The sequence below is a fragment of the Platalea leucorodia genome (assembly GCF_965183815.1).
Source record: "Platalea leucorodia genome assembly, chromosome: Z".
Classification (NCBI taxonomy): domain Eukaryota; kingdom Metazoa; phylum Chordata; class Aves; order Pelecaniformes; family Threskiornithidae; genus Platalea; species Platalea leucorodia.
This window is the reverse complement of record NC_138858.1, coordinates 67,797,844-67,824,537: the sequence shown is the minus strand read 5'-3', so window position 1 is coordinate 67,824,537 and position 26,694 is coordinate 67,797,844. Positions and strand designations below refer to the sequence as shown.

The 26,694-nt window shown below is 39.9% G+C and overlaps 2 protein-coding genes across 3 annotated transcripts in view; both read left to right on the top strand.

The window, feature by feature from the left end:
* The window catches only part of SNX2 (sorting nexin 2), a 36,033-nt gene extending 29,088 nt beyond the window's left edge, over window positions 1-6,945 (top strand). The window contains exons 11-15 of one of the 2 annotated variants that reach the window (XM_082335518.1): window positions 452-657; window positions 1,690-1,833; window positions 4,504-4,584; window positions 4,692-4,763; window positions 6,236-6,945. In XM_082335518.1, the coding sequence (XP_082191644.1) occupies window positions 452-657; window positions 1,690-1,833; window positions 4,504-4,584; window positions 4,692-4,763; window positions 6,236-6,310 (578 nt within the window). In that variant the 3' untranslated portion in view covers window positions 6,311-6,945. Of the gene's footprint in view, window positions 1-451; window positions 658-1,689; window positions 1,834-4,503; window positions 4,585-4,691; window positions 4,764-5,561; window positions 5,725-6,235 lie in introns of those variants that run through there. The other variant, XM_082335519.1, reaches the window with a different exon arrangement.
* A 7,627-nt stretch (window positions 6,946-14,572) lies between these two features.
* SNX24 (sorting nexin 24) overlaps window positions 14,573-26,694 on the top strand; it is a 94,272-nt gene continuing 82,150 nt past the window's right edge. Inside the window, exon 1 of the mRNA XM_082335569.1 lies at window positions 14,573-14,669. Coding sequence (XP_082191695.1) covers window positions 14,610-14,669 — 60 coding nt within the window. The 5' untranslated portion in view covers window positions 14,573-14,609. The remainder of the gene's footprint in view (window positions 14,670-26,694) is intronic.

The following is a 26,694-nucleotide window of genomic DNA, read 5'->3' as shown; positions in this document are numbered from 1 at the left end:
ACTCATGGGGGTGGTGGTTTTATGAAATAGTTGGGGTTTTTCCCACTCCGAACTGCATGGAACAACTGTGCTATAGACCTGTTAAAATTGGTTCAAATTTTCTCTGTAGGTGACTTGGCTTTTGTTTTGTGAGCTTGCGTTTGCTCTGAACTAGGCAGTTGGGTAATACCGAAGTGACAGTTTTTTCCATGTCTTTTGCCAGACAGAGTAGGCATGACATTAACAGGCTCAGCAAAACATTTACTGATGGAGAGGTTTTTGTGCAGGAGTTTTTCTCCTAAATGTGATTTCATTGTGTATTTTATCATGGCCTTTCGGAAATACAGCTTATATTTTTCAGTTGGTGAAGTTAGGGTTGAAATAGGGCAGAGGTTTCTGCTCCACTGATTTGTGCTGCAGAGTAATATGACAAATTAACTATATCGTACTGAACGTTACTCCTGTATTTCAGAGCTTTCAGCCAACACAGCTGCCTTTGCTAAAAGTGCTGCCATGTTAGGTAACTCTGAGGACCACACTGCTCTATCTAGAGCTTTGTCTCAGCTTGCAGAGGTTGAGGAGAAGATAGATCAGTTGCATCAAGAACAAGCTTTTGCTGATTTCTATGTGTTCTCAGAACTGCTTGGTGATTACATTCGTCTCATTGCTGCAGTAAAAGTGAGTACTACTAGGAGAAATACTGATTTTTGTGTTTAAAGTCACGTTCCTCAACTTGTATAATTAGGGTAAATTAATGTGTTCATTTGCACACGTCATAACACAGTTAATGCTAAGGTTTTGCATGAAGTTCTAGCTGAGTAAAATGAATGCATCCATGATCAATTATTTCAGTGATAAAAATGGTTGTGATCAAAAATAAGAATGGGTTAATAAGATCCAGACAAAATGCAAATGGTGAACATTATCAACTTTGAGCTGTACTAATTGTGCACCGTATTTGGGGACACCATACACCACTGCGTCTAAGCATACTGTACTTGTTTATTTCAGGTTACTTATTTTTACAGTATGATCATAAATTTTCGAGAACATAATTTGGCCATATTTGGTAGATAGCCAATAGTTTCTGTAAATAACAAACAAATACAATTTCTGGATCTACATGTCATTAAAGAAAATATTCAGTTTTGGTGTAAGTCACTCTGCACAGGATAATTAGGTGTTGATATGGGAAGGGATGTCCACGAATTTTATCCAGAAATGTCTTTGAACTTTCCAGGTTGCTGAGAGTATATCTTTTTCTTTCTATTTTCTCTCTTTTTTTTTTTTTTTTTTTAATGTGTATACTTTAATTCTGTTACCTTAGTCCATTGCTAACAAAAACATATTGCTGAATATGCACGTAATCCATATGCATGAAAAGTTCACTAGAATCTGCATTTAGAGAAGTATTTGCCTAATAGAGCACTTCGTAGTGGTTGTTTTGGTAGTGTTTTGATGGAACGAGGAACACAAAATGGTTTGGGGCACGAAGGTGTCTGCTCTGAAAAGGCTTCTTGAATACCGTGTTATTTGTGGAAGGTATTGAACTGTGCAAGCATGCTGTCAAATGAAATGCAAGAAGACGTGGTAGACACAGTGAGGTTTCTTTGAGTATACTTGTTCCAGTTTTATCCAGAATTACCTCTTGCTACTAGGAATTTAGATAGCTCTGACAATTCTAGTTGCTTAATAAATTTGTCCTTACAGGGTGTGTTTGATCATCGAATGAAATGCTGGCAGAAGTGGCAAGATGCTCAGGTCACTTTACAAAAAAAACGTGAAGCTGAAGCAAAGCTCCAACTTGCCAACAAACCTGATAAATTGCAGCAAGCTAAAGATGAGATAAAAGAGGTAACGTTATCAAACATTATTTTGGAGGTCAGACTACCTGCATTTACTCATTCATTCTGCATTAATGCACTACTTTATACCATTTTTATTTACAAATCACTTACTCATTTGCTGTTTTCCATATTTACTGAAATGGTTAAAAGGAATTTATTTAAAATACCAAATGTGTGCAATTGTTACTTATTGTAAGATCTGTAAGGCAGTTAATACTGTCTCTACAGAGTCTGGGAGATGGGAGGAGGGGAACATGGACAAGTTAAATAATGCTTTTAACTGTTAACAGGTCGCTTGGGTAGGCAAAGGAACTTGGCTTCTAAAGCTAAAATCCAGCTAAGACAACTAATGGAGAACTGTTCTTAATTATGCAGCATATCTACCCATATATATATATATGTATGTATATATGGTGTAATTTCAGTAAAAATAAATCTAACATGTTGAAGTGTCATAATTTATACACTTTTTCTATCATGCTTCACTAAGGAAATTGAAGAGGTAGGACAACTTAATTATTTAACATTAATGCATTCTAATTATGCACCAGTATTCTCCCATTAAATAATGGGAGAACATCATTGTAGATTTCAAGCTCTCTTATGCAGTTACTTTGTTTGGCTTCCTCATTGGTCACTAACCACATGCTGCTTTGTTCTTTCTGCCCTTCAATATATTTTGCATACAGTGTTGAAATTACTCATTAACTTGGCTTTCTTTTTCTTAAAAAGGCCTTTGTTTACTGGGGAAATTTAGTGTCGTTCTTGTGTGACCACATTCTTGCTGGTTGCCTCTCTTGATGTCACCCATCCATCCACAATACAAGTGAGCTGGAACTCCTTGTCGAAAATACTTCCTGAGTATTGGAAGTGGAAGGACATACTCAGTGATCCTTTCTCAGTCCCACTATTAAAAGAATTAGTTATGTTGTTCCTGAAGGATTTATTTTCCTACTTTCTTGGATGATTAGAGAAGGTTGTTAGTAAATACACAGTTTGAATGTGGTGATTGAAAGTTATTGCTGCCATTGTTCAGAGTTGCTGAATTCTGTAGTAGTAGTTCTTCTGGCAGAGAAATTGCAATGGAAGCCTACACATCTTCAGCTTCATCTATGACTCAGTTGCTTTTTGCAGATGAAAGGCCAAAGAACAGTCCTAGAAATACCTTATTGAATAAGGAGAAATTTCTTCATATCAGAAACGATAAGATGGCAAGACTGTTATCCAGTGATAATTTGTATAAGACCTGGCATTTGGGCAGGATGTTGGATCCATTAGGCCTGTAGAGGCTTTCACTAGAGTCTCAGGCACGTCTAGTTGCTGTGGTAAGAAGGCACAGGCAGTCTTAAGTCTACCTTTTCCTTGGCTGAGTATGGTATTTTTTCAGTTAGTCAGGTAACGCTTCAGGCTGTTCTTCCGTGAAGGACATCCTATTATGACTTACTGCATAGCTTCATAATGTATATCTGAAAAGGCAATAAGGGGAATAAATATAAATGAAAAATACAAATACATAGATATTTATTGGAACGTAGATGATGTTCATCTCATATCACAATAGTAACTTGTCACTGCACCACAAAATGCTTTTGTGAATAAATAGCACCGCTGGATTGCTAACCGGAATATGCTATATTGAAGTATGTTGCTTCCCTGCTGCCTTTTTCTGAGGAAGATAAGTGTTACTGGATGTATTGGCTCCCATGACTCAGTTACTATGTTGAGATGAACAGATACAGTTGCATTTTAAATATGTTAGCCTGCATGCATCTGAAGTGCAAGGCCGATACGTTTCTTCACAGTGTATCTACACAGCTAGCTTAAATTTAACAATATAATAGGTGTGTAAAAGCAGTTATAAGGTAATGTAGATGATGATGATCTCTTATTGTGTAGCTGGATGTCTTTTCCCATAAACTAAGGAGAAACAAAACCTAGTGTCGTGTATTGTTACATGAATGCCACATTCCCAATACAGCAAAACCCCACAAGCAGCATCACTTCTGAATTTTCCTTTTGTGCTCTTCTTGCCTGCAATAACTTTTCTACTCCTGCTTTCTATGAAAACAGTTCTCACTGAACAAGAAAGCCCATGGTTTGGCTTGCCTAAGCAACATGCGTTCTGACTGGAAAGCAAATAAACACATCCTCAATAGCTTGTCATCTGCAACAGAAATATGGTAGAGATAATAACTTGACCATAGGCAGAGATGAAGATTTAATCAAAGGAAAGTACAGGGAACAAACTTTTGAGACTCTTCCACACTTGATTGGACAGGTAGTTACAGAAAGCTTACAGGTATAGATTCCCATTATAGCAGTGTTTTTAAATGGAATAGCAGGTAAAGCTTTAGACATCCTTTTTCTTTTCTAAAGAATCTTTAAAAAAATGTTATTAAGTGTTCCTTAATAGCAATACTAAGATATTTTTACATTTCATCTACAGATAGCATTACCTTAGAGATACCATTGTTTTAACTGATCTCATGATATCCTATTATACAAATTGTTACTTTGAAATTGTTATTGTAAGCCTTTCCCTTAAGTATGCCAAAAAAACAAATAGGTCCTTTTCAGCTCTTGAGTGACTATCACTAATATACCAAAAAAAGTTCAGATACTGATAGACCGAACAGACAACACAAAGTCTTATCTCTGCATGTCTTTCCTTTGCCAGTGGGAGACAAAAGTTCAGCAAGGGGAAAAAGATTTTGAACAGATCTCCAAAACCATTCGCAAGGAAGTGGGAAGATTTGAGGCACGTATAATTTTGTCCAAGTAAACGACAGTTTTACTTTAGATAATATTGACATTCCAAGTAAAATTGATTAAGAGGTTAATATGCCATAATTTATTTATTAACAGAAGGAACGAGTGAAAGACTTTAAAACTGTTATTATCAAGTACTTAGAGTCGTTAGTGCAAACACAACAGCAGGTAAGATAAAATTTAAGTTTTGTACACATTGATATTTAATACATTCCATACTAGGCTAGTTAAAAAAAGAGAGGCTTTAACTATAGCAGTTTCTAAAACATAAAGAACTACTTCTAGTCTGTACTGTATTGGAGAATAGCATAGTGATTGCAGTTTCCCAGCTATTGCTGTGCTCCCTTGCACAGGTCTAATTCAGGGAAGTGAGGGAGAAGCTCCCTTAGGGCTATGGGCGAGTGGAGGGTCTTGTCTTCTTCTGAAATTGAAGTAATACTTTCACTTATAGATTGGAGTAAATTGTAATGAATATGTACTTAGACTTATTGAAAAGACTTGACTACTTAAACATTTATTGCTCTTTTTAAAAAGTATATAATATTACTGAATATTGTAAAGCAGTAAAAGAGTTTCCAGTAACTCAGAAGTAGACGTTGTTCCAGACACTCTTCTGGGAGTCTCTCCTTTGTTCATTCCAGGAATATAACCCTCTGGCTTTGTTTAAATAAATAAATAAATAAAGTGGTAGCCTTAGAGGTAAGAATAGCAAACTGAGCTTGCAAACAAATTCTGTATAACTGTACTCTATAGCATTGTGTTCAGTGTGTGGTAACAACCCTTTTGCTATGAGCAGATTTGTATATTTATTACTTGTATTTTTGCTTGCATTATGTAATAATGAATGGGTAATATGTTCTCACTTTATCTGGCGGAGACAATTTTACTGCAAGAGGGGGAAGGTATATGTGTTTTCTTTTCCAACATTTAGTACTTAATAGTGAGTGTTTTTCCCTTCTCTTCAAGCTAATAAAATACTGGGAGGCATTCCTACCTGAAGCCAAAGCCATCGCCTAAAAGAAGAATATTCCAAATGACAAGACACTCTGGATGTTTGTCCTGGATAAAACTAAATTCCACAGTGAAATCACTTTAAATCATCCAAATAAACCACTATATATTTTATGAATTAACATGTGGCTTTTTTTATATACTACAGCATTTTATTAACAAGCTGCATGTCCTGACCCTCTTTGAAGTGGACTGTGGCATGATGTTCTGCAATACATTGCTGAATTGAACACTATCGTGTCTTAATACTTGCACTAAAACGTGCACTGCAAGGCCAGAAAGCTGATATTTTTGTTCTTTACAATACAATGTTCTGTAGTACGTTTACCTGATCTTTATGAAACAAATTTAATTGCATCGATTAATGTTCACTTAAACATTCCTGTACAAAATCATGTTTTTGTGATTACAATAATAAAGGGATGTACCTTGTGAAACATTAAACACTCTGGTTTTGTGTCTGTAGATATCTACTGGTGTTCTTAGAAGTAGTGTTTAGAAGAAATTGAGTTTGTATCAAAGACAGAAACAACATTTAGTAAAGAATGCTGGAGATGGTATTTAAGATCCACAAACAAGTATTTGTGGTAAATGATTCTGTCTTTTAATTTTGAATCTCTTTGTTGCAGGTATTCTTTTCACCTGAAGTGATCACTGCCTTGGTAAACTGTAATGTGTTAATACTCATAGTGTCAAAACACTGATGCTTGGGCAACAGACCGGCATAACCCAAAATCTCTTCCAATTGTTCTACAAAGCTTCTGAAGGGTTAAGATCACCCGCATTGTGAAATACTGATGCCCTGCTGGACTGATAAATTTCATCAATTGTCTTCAGTGGTCTCAGGATACAAAAAGAAAAAAATCTTGCAATACTTTTGGTAATCGGGGAGGAAGAAAAGTAGGTAATTCAGCTGAGTGCAAGCTAGTTGTAAGGGCTAGCATTCTGCTTGGATTTTTCTTGAGTAGAAAATACATTTGCAGGGACTGGTCGTATATTCTGTAAGAAATCAGAGCAACTAAACATTCTTCTGAAATGCACAATATTAACATAGGACATGCTGCTTTGTCATTTTAATGACATACGGAGCTTGTCAATGGCATGTATTAATATTAAATGGCAGGTGTTAATATTAAATTTTAGACAAATGTTAATCATTTGCAAGAGAAGCTGTTGCTTTCATAGATTTAGAATGGCTGAGGTTGGAACAGACCTCTGGAGGTCATCTAGTCCAACCCTCTGCTCAAGCAGGGCCACCTAGAGCCAGTTGCCCAGGGCCGTGTCCAGGCAGCTTTTGAATATCTGCAAGGATGAAGACTCCGCAACCTCTCTGGGCAACCTGTGACAGTGCTCACTCACTCGCACAGTAAAAAGTATTTCCTGATGTTCAGAGGGAACCTCCTGTGTCATATTTTGTGCCCATTGTCTCTTGTCCTGTCACCGGAGACCACTGGAAAGAGCCTGGCTCTGTCTTCTTTGCACCCTCCCTTCAGGTATTTATATACATTGATAAGATACCCCCTGATACTTTTCTTCTCCACGTTGAACAACCCTCTCAGCCTTTTCTCATAGGAGAGGTAGTCCAGTCCCCTCATCATCTTCATGGCCCTTTGCTGAACTTTCTTCAGTAGCTCCATATCTCTCTTGTACTGAAGAGCCCAGCACTAGGCACAGAAAACTACAGGAAAACACTGCTCACACCCAGACTTGAACCAGGGTCCTTTAGATCTATCAGTCTAACACTCTCCCAGCTGAGCTACTTCAGCCCTACTGTAGCACTAATTTTCACAAAACTTGTTGGAACATAATTATCTTCCAGACCTTTACTGTTCATACTGGCTCAGTGGACACTTTACTCTTGTCCTGTCACTGAACACTAGTGAGAAAAGCCTGACTCCATCTTCTTTACACCCTCCCTTCAGATACTTATATACATGGATGAGATTGCCCTGAGCCTTCTCCTCTCCAGGTGTTCTACGGGATGTTGTCCGTGGCTGAACTGCAAAGGGTTTCAGAAGCAATGAGGGAAATGCAGAAAGTGAGTTTCATCAGAAAGTGTTACACACAGGTTACCCTAAAACCTTTCTTCCTCAGTTTGAGAAGTCTTTAACCTACAGATAGCTAGGAGCTGTGAGAATAGACCAGAGACACTGTTCTGTCATTTTCTTCTTGACATTGTAGTTGTTTCCCCTGGGTTCACTACTGTCCCAACCTCCCTTCCTAGTCTGCTATGCAGAAACAGTGCCCCTACAAATAAAAGAGCCAGGGACTAGTGACACCCAGAGCTGGAAAACCCCTAAAGCCTTTTGGGATTTGGGTGTTTGACCTGCCTATTGTCCTGCAGGCAATTGAACCATACCTTTCATGTCAAATACAATCCCACCACAAAAACTCCATTCAGGTTGTCTAAATGTACACGTTCAGTACTATTTCTGGTACCTTAGGCTATATCAGCTGTCCCACAGCTCCTACTCCAGAGGACTGTAGGCTTTCTTCATAAGCCATCTCACATCTTTCAGCCCTTCAACGATGGCTTGAATGCTCTTGGGCCTGTTAAAAAGCACCAGGCACCTAGGAAGACAAAATGTGCCCTCCTAGGTCAGACTAATGGTCTGTCTAGTCCAGTTCTCTGTCTCTGAAAATAGCACAGGGAGGTGCTCCATAGGAGATCATGTAAGTGTGGCTACACTCCATTCCCGTTGAGCCATATTCAAGAAGCTGGAAGGAACATCTCCACCCGGTGATTCAACATCTGTCTCTGGATCTATCACCAATGCTTAAGCCTTTCAGCTAATCATAAGACTGCAGGATAAGCCCATGAATTTGTATTATTTGCGGTCAAGCATAAGGAAACACCCAATACTACTTCTGAACAGAATGGAAACCTAAATTCAACTGGAAGATCATACACACTGATTTATGCAATGAAATTAGTGTAAACTTTCCAGATTAGCATCTTCTATTGTTTCTGTACAGAGTTCTGTTGGCTCAGTATTTCTAGGAATTTTCAAGGAAACTAGTAGAGAAACGGTTATTTTACAAAAACATTTACCAAGCCTTTATCAAGCATCTTTTAAAATGGTGAAATGCTAAAACCTTAAGTTTGTAATACCTTGTGCATCAGTGTTTGTTAAGTCATTTAGCTTGTAACTGCTTTTTGAAAATCTCAAGTATGCAACAGGTTTATGATGAAGAAATTGATCTAGGTGTAACACTCTACTAAGTGTTATGATATACTTGACTTTGCCTTGCTTGGTGCTAATGACAATTAACCAACAGCTCAACAGTAAACTTCATGTTTGTTCCAGTGAAAGTGGGTACTTCCAGAATTAAAGACTCAATTTGGACATGCACAGCTCAAAAGGGGTAAACATATACTTTCATGATTTTTTAAGTGTTATATCCAAATTTCTTAGCTCTTGATTTTTTTTTTTTTTTTTTTGCTTCTATCAGGATTAGAATTCAGTTGAATTATGGATCAGATTTCTTCTCTCTGTGATGAAAGAATGAGAAATAGCTTCCACGTTAGTCTCATAGCAGGGATTAGTGTGACTTTGTCTATACTAGACAACTGAAAATGACAATGGATTATGTAGGTTTTTTTCTTAAAACCAGAAGCCCGTTGGAGAACAAAAGGATAATAGCATTTCTGGAGTTCAGTGTCACAGAGGGTTGCTAGTACAAAAAATTTGTAGTCTTTTTTTTGCATCACAAGGTTAATTTGAGCAGACAATCCAGATCGTCTGTCACATTTGGCTAGCATAAAAGTCTTGTCGTTTCAAGAATCAGAATTTATTTTGCATGTATTCCCCTACATTATGAAGATTGAAGGTTTGCTTATCATCTTTCCTAGTATGATTAACATCTGTATTAGCAGATGTTTCGCAAACCAAGTGAATGGAGCTGTTGCTGAACTATTTTCTCTGTGGAGCTCACTACAGGATCTTGTACTAAATTTAAGTGTTGTTTCCCTGAAACTCCAAGCCAGTGTACCACTGAAGAATCACCAGCATGAACACAATGAATGTTTGCAAAATGGTGTTATACACTTGGAATGCTGTATAAAAGACAAGGTGCTACTGAAGTCTAGTTTACTTTTTAGGTTAAAATAAACTCTGTAGATGTTTACAACAATTTTAAATCATCCCCATTCTTGTATCCATCATGTCCATGGTGCTTTTTGAATTAAAAATATATGACGTGATGTGGCTCAAATTGAAGACATTGTTACCTCTTTCTTAAACTGACGTTCAGTCTACAATAAGTCCCCGATTCTGTAGTCACTGTCCCTTTTAAAATGGAATACTCTGTTTCCCTATCCATTACTGCTTCTTTTACCTCTCCTAAGTTATTTCCCTCTGAAGGCCTCATATGGGAGTTTGTGTTTTGGCATCTGTGGAGTTCATGCCCCAAATACGTCAGTTTCTTTCATTCATTTCAAATTCTGGTGGGGATGAGCTACTGGCTAGTATATCCTGTGCATTTTAGTGAACAGCCAATATCCGCTATAATTATGTGTACAGTGTCTTACAGAAAAAAAGAAAAAAAAAAAACTTACTTTTTTTTCCTGTCCTTCCACTTTAGAGTAGAATAGGCTGTGTAATAATTTGAATCTCTGGCAAAATATGAGTCCATTACAACCATGTGAAAAAAAAAAAAAAAGTTCAATATTAAAACATGTAAGGAGCTGAAGTTTCAGGTTGTTCAAAATGTTACTTGTTATCTGCTAGGGGGATTCACCCTTTTTTCAAAATTCTTGTCTTCCATAGTTGAATGGGGGGTGAGCTTGCTAATAAGTAAAATAACTTTTGACTTCACTGCTAAAACAATATTTTTCCAGATCAGTGAGGAAATACCTAACATAGGGCAGGGATATAAAATAATCCAAATCTGTTTTCTGTCATTAAGAAAATCTGTCATTAAGAAAGAGCATCTCAGAAGAGAATTCAAGGCAGCTTAGGCAGAATCCTTCTAGCAGGATATTTGTATGAAAACTAAAGTAAAAGAAATGTGCAATGAAAATGGAAGGGCGAGAAAAGACTTGAGGTAAACCATGTACCTGTGGTTTAGAGAGATCAAGATAAGAAGCGCACAAGGAAGGAAGATACCACAAATCATGAGAACAGAAATGCTTTATCTTAGCCTCACATCCAATGTGGAACTTCGGGGAAGGTCTCAGCAGGGTAGAGGAGCACTGCACCGTATGAAAACCTGCAGTTATCTTGCACTGTAATACAACATTGATTCCCTCCCCTTGCCCCACCCACCCACGTGCACACACACTCGGGCCGTTCAGAAGACTACCTACTTACCAGCTCCAATATTGTGGCTGTTAGGAGAAGTACTGAGGGTTTTATTTGATTCTGTGAACTCACGTAGAAAACTGACTGACCTTTCCAGACTTACGATCCTGCCTGTCTGCTTTCCGAGTGGTCTTGTTTGTAATCACTGGCTGATGAAAGTGCTTTGTGATGTTTTAGAAACAACTACACCACTTCCAAAAAAAATGCAGCTAATCTTTAGAGGAGTGAGGAAGATGTGAATCCCTTAAAAAGCAAATGCTGTTTTACTGAAAGTTTTATCAAGTACGTTGAATTTTGCTACTATTTACTTAGGAGACCAGTATCTGTAGGAGTATGGTGAGGCGCAAGTTTACTTAAAACCAGTCTTTCTGGTAGCAACCAAAAAATCTGCTAACTGAGGTTGTGATCTTATCTCTTTTTTTTAATCTGGCCTCTTGTTTTGATGTGTACTTTACTTATCACTTTGATTAGAATTTTTATATGCATTTCTTTGCCTACTTCTATTCTGGAAACTAGCCATTCAGAAAGTCCTTGAATCATGAGGATTGGTGGAAACCGATCTTTCAGAGTTGCCTATGTTCATTCCTTTTTCTCTCCCATGAATCATTCTAGCACGATGAATGCTGAATCCCCCCCCCCAGGAGGAATTGCACAGTGACAGCTTTGGAAAAAATTAAAACAGAAGTGGCCAACAAAGTGGGGGTTGTTTTGAAAAATATATTTCATTTTTAGATAGTCTGAAAGTTTGATTGTGAAAATGCCACATTCTTATTCAATTATTTAAGTGTGACTTACTTCACTGATTGGACCTGATTCTAAACAGTGATGATTCATTGTTTCTGTAATCATGGAAGGTTAAGTTAGGGTCTAGTGACAGGTAACAGTTAAAACTGGAGTATATTTATTCATTTATTTTACATTCTGGAACAAGTTAACTTAAGAATATAACCCAAGATACTGATACCTGTAACAAAAACCAGCACTGAAGATGAACATCTACAGTTCCTATAGGACCTTTTGTGGCCTGCTCAACAGATGAATTTGAAGGCAGCCTATGTAATTATTACCAGTAGAGCTCAACCCTTTTACAGTTCTGCTTTTAAGATTATTAACATGATTTTAATACATGTTACACCAGTTGAAATCAAGCTACATTTAAAATACATCCTTGGTTTGTTGTTTGTGGGAATCATTGTATCATTTGTGCAATTAGCTTTCAAAAACAAGAATCCTAGATGGTTTTCAATGCATGTTGATAGCATTTTATGAATTAATGTTTCTTAAATTTTTGCTCCTCAGTGTATGAGACAGAAAGACAATCCTTGGCCAGTCAGCCATGTGGAGAAATCCTATTTTTTCTTTAGATGTAACTTTAAAGATTAGCCAACTAATGATGATATATTGTGCAAATTAAGTATTTAACATTCCAAAACATATTGACGTATTTGAATTCAGCTCACCATGTAATCTTCCTTGTTCCTCTTGGCTGATGCACAGTCAAAAGTTCCATTATGTACTATTGAACTTGAAACCAGATTAATGTCTCAAACTTTTCTTTGTTAATAAGTTATATGATATTAGGGAGAAAAGTAGCTTTTTTAAATAATTGGTTATTAGATTGCAAACAACCACAAATAGTGCCCCTGTGAAATTCTACTGGCTTCTCATCAGCATAAATGCATTACGGCATAAACAGTGTCATTGGAATTGTCCGTCCATTTTGTATTTGGGGAAGAACAGAAACTAAGCTTAACGACTGGAGTCTTAACCAGAAACTAACAATAATGATAGCATGATAATTATTCTCTAGAATGCCCCTTTGCTAGACTGATTAGACTATTATTACATGGCCTGCCTTTCCTTGGGATGAGTATAATGTATTTATCAGAGTATGCTTTGGGGGAAAGTGGGATTCCTTATTCACTCCCTTCTGTCATCACTGTGTTCCAAGGACAGGGTCCCTACAGCGAGAGCACACAGGGACCGGAAACCTGTTCGCACTTGTCACCACTGCTACAGAGCAGTGCTGGGACTGTCCTGCTGGTCACTAGCGGTTGAGGACACTGGCACAGGAGCAGCATGTGCAGAAACGAATGCCCGAGGACTATCTTGCTTTGATTTCCGGTCATTTTTTATTATGTATGGTTGTTACTTTGCTTTAGTTTAGCAAAGTGAACTAATGTTAGTTTGCTTTAGTCCTCTTTGCTCTGAGTCAAAAGCCTTCTATTTTGTACTGAGTTCTTCAGGTCACAGGTCTTTGCTTAGAGGAAGATATAATTAAATTTAGCTGGCAGTAAAACGAAGAGAAATGGAGGGAAAAACAGCTTGTAACGTTTTTTCCCCTGATGTTACTAGTCTAGAAGGAAGCAAATTAGTTTTCAGAAGACATTTCAAAAAGCTGATCTTAGAAGCACTGAGATAGCATAACGACAGAGGTCACATAAAAGTAATAATTTGGTTTCTGTCCATTTTGAGGTATGCTTTTATACTTGACTCTGCTTGTGCAAAATCAAACCCTGCATACACATGGATTTATAATGGTAGCTACTCTTCAAAAGATCAGCGACAGATGGTGAAGTTGCACATCTTATCCATTTAGCATCTGAGACTCTCCAGCATTCATAAAACCTTACACTGCCATCTAATACAGCTGCGGTTTGTTGTCATTTTGCAGTGCTTCCAAACAGTCTGAAGCCTGGGGTTAGCAAGAGCGTTACCCCGTGCAACAGCGTTGCCTGCTAAACACACCTGGTATTTCACCTTCTGTTTCTGCCTCTATTGCTTTTTAAGTCATCAACGCGACTGCTTATTTTAGGGAGTAAGAAGTTTTATTTAATTTCCCCAACGACTAGAAATCATCTGCACTTCTCTGAGATGGTTTGGTTTGCTCTGCTAAATAACGGAGTAAGAGTCAGCTTCTCAGGAAGAGCCACAATACCGTCAACTTTCCTCAGTGCTGAACTTTTTTTTTCCCCTCCTTAATTTCATATATCAGTTCCTGACAGGCATTATGACAGGTACTACGTTTGTACAGCCATCGGGAGTTTGTTGACCAAGCAGGCCTAAGAAGTGGTTTGAGCCGCGGTGTGAATTTAGGACTGGATAAATTCATCCCTTTGGCAGCTGGTTTCTTTTCTCCCCGTTTTTCTGTGCTCCGAGGCAACGCGGCTGCCCTGGCATATGAAAGCAGGTGCTCTCAAACTTTGTTTTTAAAAATACGGTCTTTTCAGAGGAACCTGCGCTTCCCTTACCTCGCACCCACGACCCCGAGCCGGCTACCGTGACGGCGGCAGAGCAGCTCGGCGGGCCGGCGGGCAGCCCCGTGCCTACCTCGGGGAAAGGCCTCGTCCCTCCGCCCCGCCCCGCCGGCACCGCTTCCCCGCACACCTTTACAGCGGTCCTCGCCCCCGGTGCGCCCTGCCCGCCGCCTCCCGCCCCGTCCCGGCCGCCCGCGGCCCTGCGGCAGCCAAGCCCCCGCCAGACCCGCGCCCTCGGCCGGGGGCGAGGGGAGGGGCGCCAGCGACCGAAGCCCAACGGCCGGGCCGCGCGCTCTGCCCCGCCCCGCCCCGCCCGGCGTCACGTGCGCGGCGTCACGTGCCGCGTGCAGATGGCTGCGGCGGCGCCGCTGGCCGGCAGCCCGCGGCCCTGAAGGGGAGGCGGCGCCCGCGGCCCGGCCCGGCCCGGCCCGGCCCGGCCCGCCATGGAGGTGTACATCCCCTCCTTCCGCTACGAGGAGAGCGAGCTGGAGCGGGGCTACACGGTGAGGGACGGCGGGGCGGGGCGGGGCGGGAGACCCCCGCGCCTCGGGGGGGCGATGTGGCGGCGGCGAGCGGCGGCCGCGCCGGGGGCCAGGCCGCCGGGCAGGTGCCGGCCGGAGGGGCCGGCGGGGCGGGGCTGCTGTGCCCTGCCCTGACCCGACGCCCTCGGCGCGGGACGGGTGGCCTCGGCGCCTCGGGCCTCCCCTGCCCCACGCCAGCTTCGTGCCACGGAGCGGTGGCGGCAGCGAGAGCGGCGAAGGCGGCGTGGCCAGCGGGTGCGGAGAGGTGTTGCTTCCTTGCCGCTCGGCCTTGCTGAGAGCGGCGCGCCTGGGCGCTGGGTCCAGGTCTGGGCTCCCCAGCGCAGAGGTTGGAGCGAGTCCGGCGCAGGGCCAAACGTCATGAAGGGACTGGGGCAACTCCTGCGTGAGGAAAGGCTGAGAGAGCTGAGACTGTTCAGCCTGGAGAAGAGAAGGCTCCGGCGATCTCATCAATCTGTACAAATAGTCTGAAGGGAAGGAATGTGAAAGAGGGAGCCTGACTCTTCTGGTTGAGCCTGGTGACGGGACAAGTGGCAATGGGCACAAATCAAAATATAGGGAATACAGTTTAAATATAAGACAAACCCATTTTGTTACCATGAGGGTGGTCAAGCACTGGTACCAGTTGCCCAGAGGACTGAAGCCTCCATCCTTGGAGGTTCTCAAAACCTAACTCGACGTGGTCCGGGGCAGCCTGCTTTAGCTGACCCTGCTTGACCAGAGGAGTTAGTCAACACAACTTTCAGAGGTCCCTGTCAACCTCAGTGGTTTTCTCATCCCATGAAGGTGTTGGGCTGTAACGGTTTTCCACATGTAGCTGGGTCAACACAGAGGATGCTCTGGACGAAAGCCCAAGGCGTTTGACTGAAGGTGGATATTGAAAGCTAGTGTCTTTTATTAAATGTATTCATTTGTAGTTCTGAGCTGTTAAGAAATACCAGGAAAAAAAACTAATCCTGTAGAATTGCCAGAAGACTGATCCATGTAGGCATAGTTGTATGAAACAGGTGCGTTTCTCCCTTGCATCTACGTGATACTAATGCTGCATATTCTCTGGTCCTCAGTACTGGCAAGTATTTACAAGCCTTGTAAACCACTTTAAATGCATTAATGTGGAAGTGTAACTGCATTAATATTTCTGCCTCTTAGTTGAACTTAAATGGAAGTAGTCCCCTGCAACATGTCTGTGTGATTTTGGGGAATGAAATCGGCTTTAAAACATTCCACTTGAGTGTGGTTACAATAGCACAGACTGATCCCAGCATATCCCAGTTGGGCAGGTTAGTTGAAGTGACAGAGAGATTTCTGAGATGTGCATATCACACAAATAGGATTTTTCATAGCAATATATATTTTTAGTATTTGTTTTTAGTGTGGTTTTTATTTCTTTAATAGTAATTCTGTCAGTAAATCCTGCTATCTAGAGGATTTGGGTTTTGAAGTTTTATAAATGTTAAGCTCTGTAAGCTTCAAAGAAATCAGAAATGAAACTGTCTCTTTCAAGAAAATGATCTTGAAAGTAAAAATGTTTGGTTATTACAGAACTGATGATTATTACAGCACTGTTCCTCTCAGGTCACTGGTGATGAGTCAAACATGCGTCTGAAACTTGTTCTAGCTCAATAAAGTTTGGTAGTTGCTCCTGCATGATTACTTGGCCCCTTCAATCAGATGAGGGGGGTTCTATACCACATCCCATACAAAAATTATCATGCTTTATGCTACCAGATACATCAGTTCAAGGATTTCCCTGACCATGACACTGTACTAGAAGTCATAGCTAAAGTTCCTCTGGGTCGGGCATGCATGTTGGAGAGGATACGGAAGTCTGTTCTGATAATAACATGGTTTTTTTCCTTTATGTTTTAAAGAGCTTATGGGCTATGCTTATGGGCAAGACTTATTCTAATGTAATGTCAATTTGTTACATTGCTAAATAATTTGCATGAGTATTGTTCCAAGCATAGAAATTCACGGCCGATGCAAATGAGTACACTATAAGCCCTCCCTCCAGCAAAACTGAGGTTAATGAGAGCTTACCGTTGCTCTGCACTAGCTAGGAAGATACTGTCTAGGCAGATATTTACCTAAGAAAAAACATAACATAAGAATTATTTTGCATTGAGCAAAAAGGTGATTTCACTTGGACAGTTGGAGCTTGTGAATGCTTCTGTGTTCAGACTATATCAACTCTCATTCTTGTGGACCTCATGTCAGGGTTAACAGTCAGAAGCTGTGGGTTTGGTAGATACTGCTATAAAATACGGGGATTGCAGGGTGTTGAAGACTTTGTGATTAAGTAGATGTTTCAACAGTTCTGCTCTACCTGAATCTGATGAATTAGAAAAGTTGTGATAAGCAGAGGAAGTGACACTGTGAAATATTGAATCTCTTTGAAATGTAACCTTCAAATTAAAGGGGATGGGTGCAGTTCTGGGCTAGTGCAGTCTATCTGAGTGAAGTATGTTTTCTTTCTATGAAATTGTATACGTAATTCAATTCCAGTTATTTCGCATCATCAGGCTTATGTATAGTATTAACATTTAAAACAATATGGTGATGAAGGTCAAAGAAAGTGTACCCCCCCTCCTTCCCACCGATGAACACGACTGGCAAACTGGTAACCAGTGGACGAGGAAAAGGCTGAGATACTCAACAACTTTTTTTGCCTGTCTTCACTGGCAACCTCTCTTCCCACACCTCTCAAGTGGATGAGCTGCAAGACAGGGACTGGGGGAGCAAAGTCCCTCCCACTGTAAGACAAGATCACATTTGAGACCACCTGAGGAACCTGAACATGCATAAGTCTATGGGACCCGACGAGATGCATACCAGAGTCCTGAGGGGACTGGCTGCTGTAGTTGCCAAGCCACTGTCCATGATATTTGAAAAGACATGGCAGTCAGGTGAATTCCCCAGTGACTGGAAAAAGGGAAACATTGCACCCATTTTTAGAAAGAGTAGAAAGGAGGACTCTGGGAACTACTGACCTGTCAGCCTCACCTCTGTGCCTGGGAAGATCATGGAACAGATCCTCCTAGAAGCTGTGTTAAGGCACATGGAGAGCAGGGAGGTGATTTGAGACAGCCACCGTGGCTTTACCAAGAGCAAGTTTTGCCTGACCAGCCTGGTGGCCTTCTACGATGGATTGAGTGTATCAGTGGACAAAGGAAGAGCTACAAATGTTGTCTATCTGGATTTCTGTAAGGCCTTTGACACGGTCCCCCACAACATCCTTCTCTCTAAATTGGAGAGAGATGGATTTGATGGATGGACTGTTCGGTGGATGAGGAGTTGGTTGGATGGTTGCATCCAGAGGATAGTAGTCAACTGCTCAATGTCTGGATGGACATCAGTGATGAGTGGTGTCCCACAGGGGACTGTACTGGGACCAGTACTGTTTAATATCTTCATCAATGACATAGACAGTGGGATCGAGTGCACCCTCATCAAGTTCACAGATGACACCAAGCTGAGTGGTGTGGTTGACATGACTGAGGGATGGGATGGGACCTGGACAAGCTCGAGAAGTGGGCCCATGTGAACCTCATGAAGTGCAACAAGGCCAAGTGCAAGGTCTTGCCCATGGGTTGGGGCAGCCCCCTGTATCAGTGCAGGATGGGGATAAAGGGATGGAGAGCAGCCCTGTGGAGAAGGACTTGGGGATACTGGTAGATGAAAAGCTGGACATGAACCAGCAATGTGCTCTCGCAGCCCAGAAAGCCAACCGTATCCTGGGCTGCATCAAAAGAAGCGTGGCCAGCAGGTTGAGGGAGGTGATTCTGCCCCTCTACTCTGCTCTGGTGAGACCCCACCTGGAGTGCTGTGTCCAGCTCTGGAGTCCTCAGCACAGGAAGGACATGGAGCTGTTGGAGTGGGTCCAGAGGAGGGACCACAAAAATGGTCAGAGGGATGGAACACCTCTGATATGAAGAAACGCTGAGAGAGCTGGGGTTGTTCAGCCTGGAGAAGAGAAAGCTCTGAGGAGACCTTATTGTAGCCTTTCAATACTTAAAGGGGGCTTATGAGAAAGATGGGGATAGACTTTTTAGCAAGGCCTGCTGCTACAGGACAAGGGGTAATGGTTTTAAACTGAAAGGGGGTAGATTTAGATTGGACATAAGGGAGAAATTTTTTACGCTGAGGGTGGTGAGACACTGGAACGGGTTGCCCGGAGAGGTGGTAGGTGCCCCATCCTTGGAAACATTCAAGGACAGGCTGGACGGGGCTCTGAGCAACCTGATCTAGTTGAAGATGTCTCTGCTCTTTGCAGGGGGGTTGGACTAGATGATTTTTAAAGGTCCCTTCCAACGCAAACCATTCTATGATCACAGGAGTACTACTTTACACAGTTAATCTTTTACTATTCTATTTCTCACAAGTGCTAACTTTCACAGAATTAAAATGTTTTCTTGGAGCAGCTGAAACAAGGAGCTATCAGAGGTGATGTGATTAATAGCAGAAAAGGATGACAGAGCTTGGGGCAGATAAAAGATTGCTCTCACACAGGCTCCCCACCAGCCCAGTAACGTGCCAGGGAGTTACAGAGGATGTCTTCTGCACTGTGGCTGTCAGGGGCCATTGCAGAGAAACAGGGCTGAAGAAGGGGTTTTTGAGAAGTGTGGTGATGGTCATCCTATTTTCTTTGCTAGAAACAGTGATGGTGGTGACCTCCTGCATGAAATGACAGACTGGAAGGAGAGTCCTTCCTCTCTGTGGTGGCTCTGCATGGCTACCAAAACATGCTTTCCTGACATCTCTGGGTTTCTGGTTCCTTATCCTTAGCAGAACAGAATCCAGTTCCTCTTGGATTCAGCCTGCCACTGTGTATTCTCACTGCCTGGAAAGGAAAGACACAAAAAGAGTGTCATTTTCTTTAAGGAAGCTCATTACCAACTTACTGGTTTGTTTTCAGCTTGCTTTCCCTGAAACCTGTTGTTTCAGATGATCTCCTTGTTATGGCTAGGCAGCACCGGAAAAGTGGTATGGGCAGACACCCATCAACTACCGGCTAGCTGTAGAAGCATAATGCAGTTCTGGGGAGAGGGTGGAAGTGACTTGCCACAGAAACTGGAAACTTCTCCTTGGCATCAAAGGGAAAACTACAGAGAAACTAAGAAATAGAAAGGGTGGGGTCTTGACCAGTGAACAGTCGGTTTAGGGAAAGAAAAGATTAGAAAGAAAAATAAGGGAAAAGTCTATGATGCAACACTTGAGATAGGGCTCTGTCAACAAAGTAAGTGGGAAACTCGCTCCTTTCAGTCTTTGTGTCAGGAGCTCAGCTTCACTAAAGCACTATTCCTCTGATATAAAACCTTGCAAGCCTTTTTTCCACCACTCCACCCCGCCAAAAAAAATATAGAGTAAACTCGCACTTCTTCCAGTTCTGTTTAGGGTATACATAAAATGGTGAAACACAGAATAAGGAAAATGTCTGTTTTCCTTGTGGACAATTAGATTTCATTGTCAGTTTAAATTGATGACACTAGCTTCCGAACTATTGAGCCTGTGCTAATAAATGCAACAGTTGTTCATAATTTGGCAGTGAATGACCTTTAAATGTAGACGCTTACTAAGGATGTCCCTAGGGAACAATTCAACTTCAAAATGACACCAATGTGTTCTTGTTATCATTTAAATATGCTCCCTTTGTCAATAACAGAATAATAAATACTAGTTAGATTTCTAAAGTTGATTCAGATGCTAGGAAACTTACTGAATAAATTAGTGTACATTTGATTTATATTGACCAAAAAAATTTTACAATGGTATATTACAAGTCAAGGTGACATACATTCAAATGTGTTGTAGAGCAGAGGGCATACTTGACTGACACATGTGCTTACTACGTTTTTAATTAACACTTCCAATTCTACTCCCCAAATTGTTCCTGGAGTTGCAAATGCTGTCAAAGAAAGCTATGACAGGTAAGATCCTAAAGTACTGTGGATTTTTTGAAAGTCCATAGACTTTACCTCCGTAGAAGAAGCAGTTTAATTACTAGGCTATACTCTTGTTTATGGAACTATAAAACTACAAGGACTTAAAGTTTGGTATACCTTATATATTTCAGCATTCTTTACTGTTAACGTAAATGTGCATACAGTCAAAAAGGGAAGTTGTTAGGTGCTTTTTCATATGAAGCCTAAGAATAAGCCACAATAGCAAGTGATAAACGTGAAAGATAAAAGGGGAATATTTATAAGTATTCTAGTTATAAAGCATGGAGGGAGTAATTATGTGAATGAGTTTATGTAAAAACAGTGTGAGGTATTACTATGCTAACCCTTTCACTGAGTCTCTGGACTGTGTGAACTTGGTAGTTTTAGAAAATCTGAACAGGCTCTGTGTGCCTCGAGTATGAGATTTACCAGTGTGAAGACTTCTTGCCTACCAATCTGGCTTGTACAAGCTCACCAAGTCCTATTGAAATCAATGACAGACCAGCTACTCCAAGTTCAAGGAAGCTAAACAGAAATATTAGATCTGTTAGATCAATTAGATTTTTTTTATTGTCTTAGTGTCTTCATAGAGAATTTTTAGATGTCCTGGTATCTCCACAAGGGAGTCAGAGTGGGTCTGTACAGGTACTTTTCTCTCTTATATGGGAAGATGAAGAGGATAAAGATAACTTGACAGATGCCAATGATTCTGTAATGTCAGAAAAATGCTATATGAGACCATTGTTTTTTTCAGTTCCAATGAAGGAGCATATATTAGTGGAAGAAATAGACCTGATAATTTAGGCCAAAGATTGCTGTTATTGAAAATACTTTTGTTTTGTTTTGTTTTGTTAACTTGTACATTTGTCAGCAGTGATGATTAAATTTCTTTCCCCTAGTCAGTTTTCCCACTGACAGACTTTAAGTTAGTGATATGAAACTGACCAGTCAGTATGCAACGGGAACTTGAAGAGTATAAAGTAAGACACACAGAATTTTGCAGTGCACATGAAGGCAGCTAAGGCAGAAACTGGAAAAAGGTAAAACCAAAGTGAAGAACTGACTGAATGTATACATAACAATCAGTTAAAGCTGTTTCCTTTTTTTGTGTGTTTAATCTGCTTTGGGGTGTAGACAGATTAGACAGAGACATATAGCTCCAGTGATCTCTAATTGTTGTGCAATTGCTCAACCCCGCCTTGATTCACAGTCATGAAATCCTAGTGGAAAGGGCCATGCAAGATTTCTCTGAGCAAGAAATCACTTCTGATGTATTCCTAAGGGGGGGTTCAGCAGTAGGATAAAGAAGCAGCAGCCTGATTACCTATATCAATTTACCATCTGAAAGACCAAAAGTTGACACATTCTGTCAGTAAACCATAACTGCAAAACATCCAGTACCCAGTTCTCTCCCAAGATGTACTGATTTGTGGTTTTGATGAGGAAGTTACATTTTCAGAAAGATAGGGGGTGGCAGAGCATTCAAACATGCATCACAATAAAGATCTATTTGAATTCCATTGAATCTTTGAGAGGTAGTAGTGGCAAAACTGTTAATAATATAATGCTACCAATAGAATTATTTCATCAGAGGGATTCATGCTTAACTGCTCCTGCTGGTGTTTTCTGTCTGTCTAGCATCAAGTCAGGATACTTGTAAAGTCTTGTCAACAAAGACAGCGTTAAGCATATGTACATTCTTCGCTTCCCAGGAGTGAGAACACAGCAGGCTTTAAAATGCAACATGAGGGAAGATGTAACAGATCTCTCAATTTTTTTATTACTGTAACGCACATTTTAATTGGTCTTTGAACTTTTTAATGCCTGATGTAATTCATTCCAGGTTTAATTTTAGTCATCATTGTCATGCCATTTATGAAGTTCATTTAGAATTTCAGTATATGATACCATTTTTATGTTAGGTGACTGGTGAGTCCTGAAGAAGCTGAAGATGCGTTTTTCGTCTACAGCAGTGACTAGGTTATTAAATTAATTAAGTTAGTATTGCAGGAACAGTTTTAGAAAGCTGTCTTTTTAATAATAGGTATTTATTTTTAGAATAACTGGAAACTCTAAATGACAATTCTTCAAACCATTACAATTCAAAATTATCCATTGGAAAATACCATCACATATCCCCCACTTACAGATTTTAATTTTTGCAATCTTTGTGAAGAATGTTGTCTGTGCTACTAATTTACATGAACATATTCTTCTTGACCGTAGCTGTCTCTCTTTTTAAGTTCCTTCGTCAATTTTTTGTATGGAGGAATTTAAAGGATTGCTTGGAGGCTGAATATATGTAAATCTAAGCGGTTCTTGTAATGATTATCTTTGAATTCACAAGAAATAGGGAAGAAATGCAGTTGCTGGAAAGCCTCCATTAGCACGCTTCCATGGTGCATACCTAACGTAAGTACTTCCACTGTACTCAAATGTAGCACTGAAATTCTACCACCAAGTGCTCTGCCACAAAAGCCTGTCTTCTGTATGTTCTCCCCACTGCCAGGGCACCAGGAAGACCATTCTCCACCTCAGCAGAGCTGGGTCGAGACTGACTAAACTTTGTCCTGAGTGGCCTATTGAGTAAGAAACACAGTTACGTCACTAAGCTGCAGTATAAAGTCCCATCGATTTCTTTCCATATTGTAAATGCTTATTGTAAGCAACCCTTATTTCTCCTGCTTACAAGAATTATATGAGGACTTTTATCAACTTTTCATTTCCACTTTTCTATAAGCCTGAACTTTCTGTGGCATGGGGAAGGCTAAAATAGCATTTTGTAGAGCATTCGGGAAGGGGATTTTGATGACAAAGCAGAAGTGTGGTCATTCTCTTTGAAAGTGGCACTGTACCTTTAATGAGAAACGAAAGGGGAAGTGTATTTAGTCTGTTAACAGGCTATTTATTCTTAGATGTCCTGATGATAAAGATCTTGTAGCTAGAACATGGATACTCTCTTTCTGGGAGTAGTCTATTTTTTTTTTTTTTACTTATTTCAATCTATATATCATGTTACAAGCTCAATCTATATATCATGTTACAAGCATTTCACATTTCATATACCAATAAACATTGTGTTGTTGTTGTTTTTTTTTTTTTTTTTAAATAAAGTATTTGGGGCACAACAGTAATGCTTGGATACTTTTACGCATTGAAATAAGATGGGACAGAAAGAGCATGCCATGAGCAAGGAGCACCATCTCCATTCCAGGTTCTAAACAAAATATGTTTGCTCTCATTCCTCCTCTGCTGGTGCAGTGAGAGCTCCACCTCCTGTTCAAAACAACCTTCAGCTCTTAAAAACAGATAAATAGGAAATCTGAGAAGATGCTTTTGGATGTTGAAGCTGCCACCAGTGTAGCTAGAGTAAGTAATTTATTAGAAATGACCAAACCTCCACTGCATCTTCCATTTAGTATATTATTTATTTGTATGTCACAGTGTTTGTGGGCCCCAGTTAAGCCCAGGGCCTCTAGGTGACAGTTGTTGAATTGTGTACATGGTACACAGAGTTTCAAAAATCGCTCTTGAAAGGGGTTGCCTGCACGTCGTAATAGTTGTTTGCCTGATGAGATGCTGTGGACAGTAGTGTCTATCCAAAATGATATGGTTATTGATTGACTACTTAATTCTTTAATATAGTGAAAATGGTGTAAAACTTCTGTGAAAGTCTTTTCTTCTGCTAGTCTACCTTGAAAACTGTGAGATAAGAATTACTAATCTTCATTATTTTATTTTTTATATTCCTTGTCTCCTCTTGTAATTGATTCACTTTTTAAAAATGGATTCCCTTTTTATACCAGGGCAGAAGGTATTCATGTGCTGCAGTATCTCCAAATTGGAAAATAATGAAATCTAAAGCTTTCATATCATCTTTTACATAAGGACAAACAAAGAATCTTGATTATGTGGTGAAACAATCAATTGTTCAGCAGCAAGTTTGTATTGATTACAGCAAGCTGCTTTTATGAAAAGCGACCATATGTACTTCAGCTAACTGCCTTTACTTCTGGTCTTGCACAGGCTTCTGTTTCTTTGCATATAGATTCCCTTCTGTACTCTTTACTTAGTAATCGAGCTCTTTCTAGGAATGGGACTCCCTGGTCATGTGTCTTCCTTGCAGTCAAGCTGTGATGGTAGTTACAATCTAACTTTATTGTTCTTTTGAGATGTGGAAACATAAGGAACGTGTCTTCATTTTAATCATAAATTAATGGACTAATAGATTTATAGTAATGTCAGGGAATGTTGTAAAAATATTTACTTTGCTTGAGAGAGGTGAAGAAATGGCTATTCAGGAGAAAAATGCAAAACAAATTTTGAGTTGAATGCCATGCCATTATAGAATTAGAAAATATACTAGCCTATTGCTTTTCTGATTTCTCCCAAATGCTAAGAAAAATTATGTCCCACGATGACAAACACTACATGAAATTCCAAAACATTCCATTCTTAAAAACAAGTTAGAGAATATTAAAAAGCTAGGTTTTAATAAAGGATCCATTCTCCCTGTAAAAGCCAAAGACCTCGCTTCTGTTTTTACATTGTAGTGAGGGAGCATAAAAAACCAGTAAATACTGAAAACATCTATTTTTGGTATTGAACAGAACATGTCAGAGACCTTTCCTTTTGCTGAGCGCTCAGAATGTGGATGTGTGATTGGTAGGAGTACAATCTTTGCACTATTTCCTCTGCATGTTTTAAAAATTCCTGTTTGACACAGAGATTACAAAGTTCAAGTAGATTCTGAAGTACAGCTGAGCATGCTTTTTTTTAAATTTCCTTTCCATATTTCTCCTCTATATCGAAACCTGTTCTTGTGGTATTTTCGGTTTTACCTTCCCTTGGCAGAAATGTTACGATGTCAGACTTCCAGGTTTTACCATAAATTCTTAGTTCCAGTTGGGAAGAAGGAAAGAATATTTTTAGATGTGTTTTAAAACAACTTGGTAAGAACTTCTTAGGAGTGTTATTGAGGATAGTAATTGTCTCCTCTAAAATAAGACAATCCTTATGTTGGCCTGAATTAGAGACAAAGCGGAAGAATATACTCTTAAGTTAGCACTTTCAGCTAAGAAGTCCTTTAGCATTTTCTCTTTACCTTTTGGTGCCTACTTGCTACTATATATTTATCTGAAAAATAAACATAAGGAGAATACATTAATGGGAATCAGAAACAGTTTTAAGGTACTGTTTAGAAGAAGGTGTCTTTAAGGTAGAATCATTTTTTTCTCTATGTGCATTTAGTCTTCATATTTGAATTTTTCCTTTACTACTGGATGGTTTGTATCTAACTGCAGCTTCAGAAAACCTCTAAACATAGTTTTAAGGCTGAAAGAACCTGGTGCCGTCTGGTTTGTAATACAGAACTCTAAATTAAAAGCCTGATTTTTGCCTAGACCATGGGAGAAGGAAGGGAATTTCTTCTGAAAGACAAATGCTAGGTAAACTAAGAAAAGATGACTAGAAGTTAGTTTCTTAAACTATGAAAGCCACTGCTTTTTCTATTTTTTTTTTTTTAAGTATGAATGTTGTGAATGTCATTGGTGTTTTTAAAATCAGTGTCCAGGATAATACCACTAACAGAAAACTTTCCTAATTGCCTAGGTGTTTAAATAATACATTTTGTGAACTGCTACAGAAAATGCAGTTACTTTAGTTTTGAAGTGTATTTGGTGTCTGGGAAAGAACTGGCAACATGCTGCACATTCAAAACTATTTTTTGCTACTCGCCAACTAAATTGTCAAAAATTGCTGATTTGAAAGGGGGTAAAAACCTGCTTAAAGTAATCACAGATATAACTGTTATCTGTTAAGGGCTAAGAACTTAATGCCTCATTTCTCAAATGAGTTTTTACAATAACGAGATAGCTGTATCACGGTCCCAAGTGAAAAGCTCATGAACTTGCCTGCATGGTTATTTCCAACCGCTACTCTTCTAACAAGCTCCCAAAGTTGTTGTAGCTTATAAAAGTGGAAAATGGACCTGATAAAAATGTTTAGTCTGCAGGGCTGTGTTTTATTTATCATATCACAAAAGAACA